Source organism: Salvelinus sp. IW2-2015, linkage group LG13 (genome assembly GCF_002910315.2).
Source record: "Salvelinus sp. IW2-2015 linkage group LG13, ASM291031v2, whole genome shotgun sequence".
NCBI classification, from domain to species: domain Eukaryota; kingdom Metazoa; phylum Chordata; class Actinopteri; order Salmoniformes; family Salmonidae; genus Salvelinus; species Salvelinus sp. IW2-2015.
Window position 1 is genome coordinate 45,090,075 of NC_036853.1, and position 12,006 is coordinate 45,102,080.

Genomic DNA, 12,006 nt, shown 5'->3' on the forward strand with positions numbered 1-12,006 from the left:
TAGTTTTAGCTCAGCACAATCACACGTGTTTCTAATCAAGTACATGATGATTGGTTAATTAGTTGATTTTATTCGCAACATTAGTTATTAATAACATCAGTTCACCATTCTCTCATCACCCCTGAGATATATTCCAAAACCAACGGCCATGAATTCTCGTTTCTAATAACGTGAAAATATCAACATAACAGCTGCTTGACTTTCCTCACAGAGCAGGACTGGTTTCCCACAATACTCTGCACTGTTTGATAATTATATTGTCATTCAAATAAAATAAAACTTTATTTACATAGAAAGTTTTACAAAAGTAAATATCTGAAACCTACATGAAGGATGTGGAGTTTCCTTGCTTTCCTAACAGTGTTGTCCATATCCTGCCTTCTCATTCTTAAACCTATTCTCCCTCAGGAGACTGAACAGATTTGGCATGGGTCCTCAGATCTTCAAAAGGTTCTACAGCTGCACCATCGAGAGCATCCTGACTGGTTGCATCACCGCCTGGTATGGCAACTGCTCGGCCTCTGATCGCAAGAATCTACAGAGGGTAGTTCGTAAGGCCCAGTACATCACTGGGGCCAAGCTTCCTGCCATCCAGGACCTCTATACCAGTATACCAAATATTGTCAAAGACCGCAGTCACCCTAGTCATAGACTGTTTTCTCTGCTACCGCATGGCAACCGGTAACAGAGCGCCAAGTCTAGGTCCAAGAGGCTTCTAAACAGCTTCTACCCCCAAGCCATAAGATTACTGAACATCTAATCAAATGGCTACCCAGACTGTTTGCATTGCCCTCCCCACCTCTTTTACGCTGCTGCTACTCTCTGTTATTATCTATGCATAAGCCACTTTAATAACTCTACCCACATGTAAATATATTACCTCAATTACCTCGACTAACCGGTGCCGCCGCACATTGACTCTGTACCGGTACCCCCGCATATAGCCTCGCTCTTGTTATTTTACTGCTGGTCTTTAATTATACATTTTTTATTTATCTTAAAACTGCATTGTTGGTTAAGGGCTTGTCAGTAAGCATTTCACTGTAAGGTCTAATACACCTGTTGTGCTCAGCGCATGTGACAAAATGTGATTTGATTTGATCTCGGAGATTCTATAGTATCGTCAACCTGAGTTAAAATGAAGTTTGACATTTCCAAATAAAAGAATGGTTTCACCTGTGGAAGTTCAGATCCCTTCCTTGACACTCCCACCCAAGGGGTTCTATAGACACAGCAATCAAAAGTTGCATTGATGTTATTTGTCCATTCTGTGAGACATTTTGTTTGTGATCTTGTGTGCAAATGTCACATCCATAACACGGGAATTGCTCCTCTGTCTTAATTGTCTTTCTTCTTTCCATTTGTGTCCTGTTTTATTTCTTTGTAGATGTTCATGGTCTTGGCTCAATTTGTTTCTAAAGCTTTTCCTGCAGTCAATCTCCTGTGTGTTAAGAATAACCTTTGCCTGTTAAGAGAACCCTTTTAATTTAAGCTTGTCCCACAGTCACCACAGCTAAAGGGTTTCTCTCCTGTATGAGTCCATATGGGCCCCTTCAGGGGCCCCTTAAGATTGACATTTTTTCCCACTGAGGTTTTTTTAGTCGTGGTGCTGCGTTTAGTGCTGGGTTTCTTCAATGGAGGGTTTGGAACCCAATGGTGGGCTGATGTCAAGTCCTACTGGATCGCTGCTTGCGGCTGATCTGTGGCTGGAGTCACAAGAAAACATTAGTAATGTTCAGAGCATGTTATTTAAAAACATAATCATTCCGTTCTCAGCATGAACAAAAATCTCTCTATCTCGTTAAGTGCCCACTAATTGGCCACACCTGATCTAGAGTGCTTGTTTCCTTTGAAATGGGGTTTGTTTGAATAAACTAAAATGAACAGCTTTGTATGAGTTACAAAAACATGGCATGCTAGCTCCATCCTGATGGCGCAGTGGACTATAGAGAAAAGAAGATCATAGGTTTGAATCTCACTGATGCCGTGCCACAATAACAAATGTATGTTTGTATGATTAATGCCGAAGCAAATTCAATTCCATGTGTACTATGCTTGTTATTAAACGTTTTATTGAAACATGTTCTCAGAATGTTAATTATTTTCAAATAACTTAATAATTTCCATTCTCAGAACGTTACTAAAACCTCCCAGGAAAAAACTTTCAGGGAACCATAGTAAAAAGTTCTCAGAACCATCCTGCAACCTAAAAGTTCACAATCCCAGCACAGGTAAATGTTTAACTTCCGTTCTAAGAATGTTTAAGACATGTTCTTTTTTACCGGTCAGGAAACGTATGGCTTTGTTCCCAGAACCAATAGGAAACCAAAAAAAAGGAACCAAGGAACCAAATGTACTAGCTGGGTAGTGGCTGTTTAAAGAAATCTGAACCATGATTACAGCTTCTCTTGGCCCATAGACCACTTTCAGGGTGAGGAACAGTCTAACATCAAGTTGTAAAATCCTGAGCTACTTCTTTAACATCCTTTCAGAGAACTTACTGGGGTAATAATAACCAGAGTTGATTATCTTGTGATGGCATAAAAATCCCACTCAAGTGAATATTGATGCAAAACAAAACAAACACCAATTAAGTTAAGAAAGCAACATTTACACCTATCATCCACAGCACAATGAGGAGAAAAATGAATGATGATATGTTATTTGGTTATTTATTTGTAAATGAACAAAGATAATATATTGTGGATTGTTGGTGCGTACATGAGCTCTAGGGAGATTCTCAATTGGGCTTCTCAAGTCCGTCCTCTCCTCGACTCATCCATCCTCCTCTCCTCTGTGACCCAGAAACTGAGGCGATTCGATTAATGCCCCAGGTGAACCGGGTTAGCGTTGATTGCATACCTCATGAAACTCAAGTGGAGACACCTCTCCTCGATTACCTTTTTCAAAAGGCGAGGAGAGAACAGAGGTGAGGACGCGAGGAGTCAAGCAACCCAATTGAGATTCTCCCGTTGTTTGCATCCCAATTCTCCATACTTCTCTCAAAGTGTGCACTTGAACACTCCCGGTAAAGGATTTCAAAGCATTGAGTTGGTGAAAGCATTGGCTGGAGGGAGTTTCCATTGTTATGAAATCCATCAGGACTCTAGAGAACATAATAGAACAGTGTTCCTCAATACATTCCCGGGGGATCACCAGGGAGTGCATATTTATGTTTCAGCCCAGCACTACCACAGCTGTTTCTAATGAGGGACTTGAGTCAATGATTGGTTCATTAGTTCACCCCCCCCCTTTTCCCCTGAACATTATAACATGTTTAATATGTTGATAACATCTGTCTTGCCATTCTCTCACAGCCCTGAGAGACATAAAAAAACAACCAGGAATTCCTGTTTCTAATAGGGTGAAAACATCAACATACTTTGAACAACAGACGTGTGAGTTTCCTCACAGACCATGACTGGTTTCCTACAATACTCTGTACTCTTTGACCATGAAATTAAATCAAACTCATTTTACAAAAATAAATGAATCACACATACAGTATATTTATCTTAAACCTACAACATGAATGATCCAGAGTTGCTTTGCCTTCCTAACAGAGTTGTCCATATCCAGCCTTCTTATTCCCATCTCCTGATACTCCCCTGATCTGTCTTTATTTTATCCAATTTTGTCCTGTTTTCTTTCTTTGTGGATGTTCTATATATTACTGTCCAGGTTCAATTAGTGTCTGAAGCTTATCCCACAGTCACCACAGCGAAATGGTTTCTCTCCTGTACCTTTGTGAGTCTGCAAATGCACAGGTAGGTTTTCCTTGAGTCCAAAGCTTTTCCCGCAGTCAACACAGTTAAACGTTTTTTCTCCTGTGTGTGTCAGTAAATGAACAGTTAGGTTCCCCTTCTTGTTGAAACTTTTCCCGCAGTCATCACAGCTAAATGGTTTCTCTCCTGTATGAGCCCATATATGCCTGTTAAGGGTAACCTTCTGTCTGAAGCTTTTCCCGCAGTCACCACAGCTAAATGGTTTCTCTYCTGTATGAGTCAGTAGATGCGCAGTTAGGGTCCCCTTGTGTCTAAAGCTTTTCCCACAGTTCCCACAGACAAATGATTTCTCTCCTGTGTGAGTCTGCATATGCCTGTTAAGGCTAACCTTCTGTCTGAATCTTTTCCCGCAGTTACCACAAACAAACGATTTCTCCCCTGTGTGAGTCAGTACATGCCTTTTAAGAGAAACCTTTTGATTGAAGCTTGTCCCACAGTCACCACAGCTAAATGGTTTCACTCCGGTGTGACTCCGGATATGCTCAGTTAGGTTCTTCTTGTGTCTGAAGCTCTTCCCGCAGACATCACAGCTAAATGGTGTCTCTCCTGTATGAGTCTTTACATGCTCATTTAGGGTCCCCTTGCGATTGAAGCTTTTCTCACAGTAACCACAGCTAAAGGGTTTCTCTCCTGTATGAGTCTGTATGTGCCTGCTTAGGGTCCCCTTGCAATTCAATCTTTTCCCGGTGAGAGGTTTTTTAGACGTGGTGCTGGGTTTCTTCAATGGTGGGTTGGGATCCAATGGTCGGCTGATGTCAAGTCCTACTGGATCGCTGCTTGCAGCTGATCTGTGGCAGGAGGCATTGTCTTGATTATCTGGAGGGTCACAGGGATTGTCAAGGTGGGTCACAGTGACAAAAGGTTTGCGATTCACTGGTTTAGAGTCAGTCCCTCTGTACTCCACCGTTTGGTGAAGAGTCAAGGACTGAAGTTGATCCTCCTGATCACATTCACTTTTCACACAAGGAGGAGTGAATATGATGTCAGCCTCCTGTTCCTGAAGCTGCCCTACTTCCTGACTGGTCCTGATTTCCTCCTGTTCCTCTTTAATCTGTGTGGGCGCTGTGTCCTCCTGCCCCAGACTTGGGCTCCACTCCTGCTCACAGTGTTGCTGCTCGGGGGTGGGGTCCTCTTCCTCAGAGAAAGCGGGAGAGAACTGGAGGGGGTCTATTCTACATCGTTTTATTCTGGGTGTGATCCGCAGCAGTCTCCCTAGCCGGTCATTCTCCGCTTTAAATTGGGAAATCTCCACCTGGTACTCCTCTACCACTTTCTCTATTACTCCCAAAATCTCTACTGCAGCCACTGTTAAACGCTCACTAGCAAACACACTCAAAGACTGTAGTTTAGACATCTTCAGTGGATTGACAATCACTGGTTTAGGCTCACTCTCTCTGTGCTTCCCCGTTTGGGGAAGAGTCAAGGACTGAAGTTGATCCTCCGGATCACATTCACTTTTCACACAGGGAGGAGTGTATATGAACTCTACGGGGTCAGCCTCTAGCCCTTGAATCTTCCCAACCTCCTGACTGGTCCTGAGATCCTCCTGTTCCTTTTTAACCTGAATGGGAGCTGGGTCCTCCAGACTGGGGCTCCATTCCTGCTCACAGTGCTGCTGCTCAGGGATAACCTCCTCCTCAGAGACAGCGAGAGAGAAGTGGAGGGAGTCTATTCTACGTAGTTTTATTTCTGGTGTGATCCGCATTAGTCTCCGTAGTCGGTCATTCTCCTCTTCAGATCTGGAAATCTCCTCCTGGTCCTCGGCGACCACTTTCTCTACAACGTCTAAAATCTCCACTGCAGCCACTGTTAAACGTTCATTAACAAACACAATCAAAGACTGTAGTTTAGCCATTTTCAGAGGACTGGTAGTTGGGCATTCAGTCGAAAACAAACTCGCCTCGACTTGTAGAATTGCTTGCGTTGCCGTCTTCTTTTGTGCTTTCAGGGGGGTGGCGAGCCCAGAAATAGACAACAACGCCACCCGCTGGATGGTGTTTTGAGCTGGGCTAGATAAAAAAAAGCAAATTGGAAGGGTGATATTGTGAGTGTGATGTAAACGGAATCAACATAATAATCTATTTCCCGTATATAGTAATAGTTCAGATGAATGATAAGGCTGTACAGATATCGTTGAAATACAAACAATTGTATTGGGCATACAATAACAGACTTAGCAAGAGAGAAGATGTTACCGTGTCATTCTGTTTTCACTATTTTACAACTTTATGTTAGACTGTTCCTCACCCTGAAAGTGGTCTATGGCCCAAAATAAACTGTAATCAATTGGGGTCTCTGTACCTTACTTAACCTTTAACTTCACTACATTCCAAAATAAAAGTATTTCTCCATACATTTTCAATGACACCCAAAGGTACTCGTTACATTTTCAATGCTTAGCAGGACAGGAAAATGGTCTAATTCACACACGAATCAAGAGAACATCTCTTGTCATCCCTACTGCCTCTGATCTGGCGGACTCACTAAACACATGCTTCCTTTGTAAATGATGTCTGGGTGTTGGAGCATACCCCTGGCTATCCGTAAATAAAATAAAAACAAGTAAATGATGCCGTCTGGTTTGCTTTAGTCCCAACAACGAATATTCCAAATCAAAACTCGCCTACACCGATGTATGCTCGCCTCCAATTCTACTTTTGCGCTGTCGTCTTCTTTTGTGTTTTTCATCGGATGGCGAGCATCTAGCTGGATGGAGTTGTAGCAAAGAGTGCAGTTGTAAATTGGTGGTCGGGCACATCATTCTGTAAACTTAAGCAGATCTTGCGGTGATTTTTTTATACTTCTCTCCAGTCTCAATGTATTATTAATTTAGGGAAGAAAATAAATGTATGTGTATGTGCGTGGCAAACGTTCAGCTCAGATGATAAGGGTATGTTCTATTGATTCACAAAGGGGCCTGTTTGCTTATCATATAATTACAGCTAGTAACAGTTTGAATATTTACACATTTCCATGACACTAGTGTGAGTGAATACTGTAAGTCATTGGCCAATTTGATTCAATTTAATTAAACTTGATCTGTTCAAAATTAAACTTTTAGGCAAAACACTGACATTCTTGCAACGTAACGTACCATTAATTAACCATCCGAGAGCCCAAATAGTACCTTATTCAATAGGGGTTCCTTTGCCTGTACATTTGTCTACAAATATTGTACACATAATTACAGTCACTTTGATATACTCCTTACATCTGTGTGTGTGCATTTGAGGAAAAACATAACAGTATTGATGATGAGGTTCTCTTGTGCAAGTAGCACTACTATTTTATATCACTCCGCCTCCTTGAACAGGGCATGTAATGGCTGACACTGGGCGGTTAAGCGTACATTGACTGAGGGGATTCAGCAACAACACCGAAACGACTTATTTGTATTAATTGAGAAACCAGCCTTCTCATGGCTCTTAGAATGAGCCGTTGATCATAACGTGTTACGATAATTTCTTAAAAACTCACTGAGGTAATGCATTTCTTTCCACTAATTTTATTAGCCAAGGCAAGTGGCTAGTTCACCACCAGCTAACGTTAGCTAACTTAGCATCATCACGCAGCTCGCTAGCAAGTTAGCTGCCCCCTTACCCAAAACAAAACTAGGTTTGTGCTGTATTTTCGAGTAGACATGATTAGCTAATGTATTTAACAAGCTACGTGTACTAATTTTGAAACTGTTATAGCCAACAATAACTAAGTAGATAGCTAGCTATCTTGTCAGGCTGTGAAATCTTGTTTGTTTTTAGTTGGCTGGCTAGCTGCCTAGATAGGTCACGTTAACTACGAGCAAGTTGACGTTACCTACGCAAGTGCCAGCAAGGTATTGTAATTCCTAGCTAACTGTAATTCCTACTAGCAAGTGACAGTACTTTCCCCTCCGAATTGAACATAAGCTTTTGTTTTGAACATCAATTGTTCAAACTTCCCAAGGGCAGTGAATGCAACAATTAACGTTAGTTAGCCTTCAACGTATTTTCCATTATCGGAATTTCACCCCCAGTTTTCGCGGGGAAGGTAGGGGGGGCTCAAGTGTTACCATGGCGTTCAACTTCATGTTGCCAAACAGTGACAAAGCCAAATGTAAACTAGTTTAGAATTGCATAGCTACATTTGGTATCCCAAATGATGAATACGCCGCATCGATTTGTCCCTATACTTTGTTACGTTAGAAGTTCTCAGAGGGGGGCTATTTGTTGCTAGTGACAGTTGGCTCCTGCGAACTCACAGAAGTGGAGGGAATTTCGTAAACTTTACCGGAAATTCTAGCGGTCTACAACGCAGAGGTTTAACGCTAATCCATCTAGACTAAACCGTGCCTTTTGTCGTGAAGTTGGCTAACTAACGTTACAGTTAGTCATCAAGAAATCCTTACTCAATCTGCTACCTCTCCAATAGCAAACCAACCAATTAATAGTGGGTGACTGAATACACCGCACAGGTACGTAATCGATAGGTAAGGTAACGTTATTGAAATCGGTATCGTTTATTACTATTAGCTATGTCATAAATAAGTCATACACTGGTTTGTAGCAAGCTAGCTGTAGTGTTTTGGATTATTAACGTTATGCTTCACATGTTATGGTTTAGTTTACTGTAATACTTGTCATAAGGGAAAGGTCGGTGAATGTTGACTGTTGCTTAGTTGCAGGAACATTCCGACGAACAAGGCACAGTTTCTGGCTGGAGGCTGTTTCTGAACGCAACAAACGCCTCTAAAATCATGCACTCTGTTAATGTCATTACGGTGTAGCTACTTTGGAAACACACCTCTGTATATTGGTTTCCTTGTTTGTTTTGACGTGTGTGTGTCAGGGGTTCCATTTGGAAAATGTGGCCCAGACAACAGTGACCTGAAATATTTTAACTTGCTGTCAATTTGAGAAATGATCCTGAGCTATAATGTTATGCATTGTGTGTGTATAACCCATTAGGACGTCCACTCACAGTGCTCAGAATGACAAACATTTTGATTATGGTATTCATCTTAACAGAACATCCAACTCCTGTAATGAAGCAGACACTAAAGCATTATTTTCAAAAATGTGCTAAAATTCAATTTGTGGGAAAACAAACAGTGCACCTGATGCCAGCGGTTCTATATGTGACTGAGATGACAATCTCTGTTAGAAACTTAGGTTGCTAATATAACTGGGATTTGATATGAAAACCAACAGGAGAGATGCTGGTTTAAATGGCATATGAGGAAGTATTTTTATAAAATAATTGCTTCCACGTTTCTATGGTCATGTTTTTCCTAGACTGCTTTGTAGCAAGGTAAGACATGCCTCATAATATGAATAAAAACGTTCAGGTTTCAGACAATTATGGATGTTTTCCAAATGCATACTGCCGCCAGCTCACATTGCCAAGTGGTGGGTGCCGCGCTGATAGCATGCCTACCGTTACATTTGTACTTAAATGGGAGGCGCGTTGCAATTGCCAGTTGAGAAATAAAAATATTACATATTTTTAATTGTGGCCATTAAAACCGTTTTGAACAGGTGACTGCGTTAGAATTGTTGCCCAATGACTGGTCTTATTAAAGTACATGTTTTACTCCAGCAACAACAAGCTGAGGAGCTGCTGCTGCTGCAGCTCTAGCGCTGTCTGACAAGTTATATTCTGCTCAAAATAGGCTCTGTGTGCTGTGCGCAGGTAAGAAATGATACATTACAAGCAATGTTCCCTCGTTTTCTTCGTCACTGAGCAAATTTCAGGTCTGCTGAGAACAAATTTTGAAAGTTGTGAAAATTTTGTGCAACTTCTAACGCGCTGTTACTCTGAGCACTGAGGTTGTATCTGCTGTAAGTTAGTTTTAACAGTGGCCGTGTGTAAGCAACTGTGGCTATTTGATCATAATGTAGGCCTGCCAGAGTTGCCTAGCATCAATAACCATGACGAAAATGCGTCCCATAACATTTTAACATGGAAATAGCTGTTCTTTCTCAGCCTACAGTAGCAGCCAATGTGTGGTATTCAATGTAGGATTCCATGAGACTTTTGGGAAAAAAACATGCAGGGCTTGACAATAACCTCTTCATCAACTTGTCCTTCAGGCAAGGTGACTGAAAATGCTGTTTGACGCAAGAAACGACTTTACAAAATAAAATGCGTTATTGTCATACCATTATTACAGAGAATCAGAAATGATGATACCCTCTGCCTATAGGCTTGAATAAGCTAAGTAGCCAGTCTCAATTTTCTTTTTATACACAAATTAATGTTGTTACTCCTGTGGAAAGAGTACATTGGAGGTCGATCATGATTGACCGGTTGGTGACCACTGCTCTAGAAAGTTGAGTGAAGTTATCTGTGAGCTGATATTTCCGCGCGGCAGTCCCGGGGGAGCAGACCCCAATTTTAATTCCACTAAATTTAACGAAATAACCTAATGGACGATAAGCATGACTGTGAAATGTATTTCCATCAGTTAATATGAAGCATTATTTTTGCACGGTGAGGATTTTATTTTATTCTCCTGCTCAATTTGGCTGGCAATAATTTTATCGGCTTCATTTTCTTTATTGTCCTAAAGCCAACAATTACCGGCTAACGGAAAACCTGGTGAGTGTGTGTGTGTGAGTAAATGAGTTGTTTACAGTATGCCAGTATGAAAGAGTCCAGTCCAAAGCCGTTCTAGAGTGTCGACTGACGATGCATGTCAACGACCCAACAGGTGCGGAGCGGAGGAGGACATGGCGACAGGGGGCTCTCCCTTTGACGACTGCGCAGACGAGCAGGAGCTGCACAACTGGACCGTTACCAACGGCAGCAGCCTGGAGGACAGGCTCAACAACATGGTACAGAGGAGACGAGAGTGACAATGGCTGTGTCCCAAATGGAACCCTATTCCCGATGTAGTGCACTACTTTTGACCAGAGCCCTATGGGTCCTGGCCGAACGTAGGGTACTGCTGAATAGGGTGGCATTTGGGACCATTGAGAATGGACACTAAAAGGCTAAATCCTAACTGGAGTTTTGCGAAAGTAACAAAAATCTTTGTCATTGCGTAAGTCGTTTGTGGATATATAGCCCCACAGTGGAGGTGTCATAATACCCATAAAGCCTAGAGGTCAAACAGGGAAATGGTTCCAATCATTTCCCCACCATTCATCTACACGAAACACAGTCCTTATTTGACGTGTTTCTAAAAACCCTTATGGGGGGAAAATGAATGGTGCAAAAACAGTTGGAACTATTTCCCTGTTTGTCCGCTAGGTTTTATGGTTATTATGACTCATACTGTGGTATCTATAGCTTTAGTAAGGATTCATCCCACTCACTGACTAGCTCTAGAGTCTTTCAATCTACCTACAATGCTGACCAAAGCAAGACATGGATTTGAAATAGTGTATTACAAGTTTATTGTAGTGTGTCCTCTTTGGGCAACCATGATGTGCAGTACATGGTATTACATAAAACACATGTATATGAGCTTCTGTCCTTTTAAACTACAGGTTCAACTTGTAAGTCGCTCTAGATAAGAGCGTCTGCTAAATGACTTAAATGTAATGTAATGTAAATGAAGTTTCCCCTAGGTAAATGTCAAGGATCAGCTTCCCCCTCCCTCAATCCTAACCTGAACCATTTGTGGGGAGGAAATGCAAAACTGACCCAAGATCAGTGTTTAGGGATAACTTCACCCTACACCCCTTTTGAGCTTCCTGTCCCCTCTCAGGACTGGGGCATCCAGCAGAAGAAGGCCAACCGCTCGACGGAGAAGAACAGGAAGAAATTCTCAGCCGGCGGCGTGGCGGAGAGCCGGCTGACCAATGACATCTCCCCGGAGTCCACACCTGGCACGGGGCGGAGAAGGACAAACACCCCTCACACATTCCCCCACGTCAAATACACCACCCAGATGTCGGTGCCCGATCAGGCCGAGCTGGAACGTCTCCGGCAGAGGATCAACTTCACTGACCTCGATGAGGTGAGAGGATTCTCCCTAGAGTTTTCTGAACTATGCATTTCTTGGCGGATTCATCTGTGATTGTTGGGGGTTGGTGTCTGGAAGGGGGGTAATAGTTCATCCGGAAATGTGTAAAGTAGTGATGCACCGATATGACATTTTTGGCCAATACCGATATCCAGTATTTTCCTTGCCCAAAAAAACGATAATAAAAAAAAATGTTACCTTTTTATTTAACCAGGTAGGCCAGTTGAGAGCAAGTTCTCATTTACAACTGCGACCTGGCCAAGATAAAGCAAA

At 42.1% G+C, this 12,006-nt stretch overlaps 2 protein-coding genes across 2 annotated transcripts in view; one reads left to right on the top strand and one right to left on the bottom strand.

The window, feature by feature from the left end:
* Nucleotides 1–2,658: 2,658 nt before the first annotated feature.
* Nucleotides 2,659–5,747, bottom strand: LOC111971572 (uncharacterized). Its single transcript, XM_023998413.2, has one exon. It carries the CDS (start codon nucleotides 5,638–5,640, stop codon nucleotides 3,688–3,690), a length of 1,953 nt encoding a protein of 650 aa, XP_023854181.1. The 5' UTR covers nucleotides 5,641–5,747; the 3' UTR covers nucleotides 2,659–3,687.
* Nucleotides 5,748–7,095: 1,348 nt separating this feature from the next.
* Nucleotides 7,096–12,006, top strand: part of LOC111971277 (pericentriolar material 1 protein-like) — a 36,699-nt gene continuing 31,788 nt past the window's right edge. The window contains 3 exon segments of the mRNA XM_070446013.1: nucleotides 7,096–8,235; nucleotides 9,360–10,597; nucleotides 11,476–11,727. Of these exon segments, the coding sequence (XP_070302114.1) occupies nucleotides 10,493–10,597; nucleotides 11,476–11,727 (357 nt within the window). The 5' untranslated portion in view covers nucleotides 7,096–8,235; nucleotides 9,360–10,492.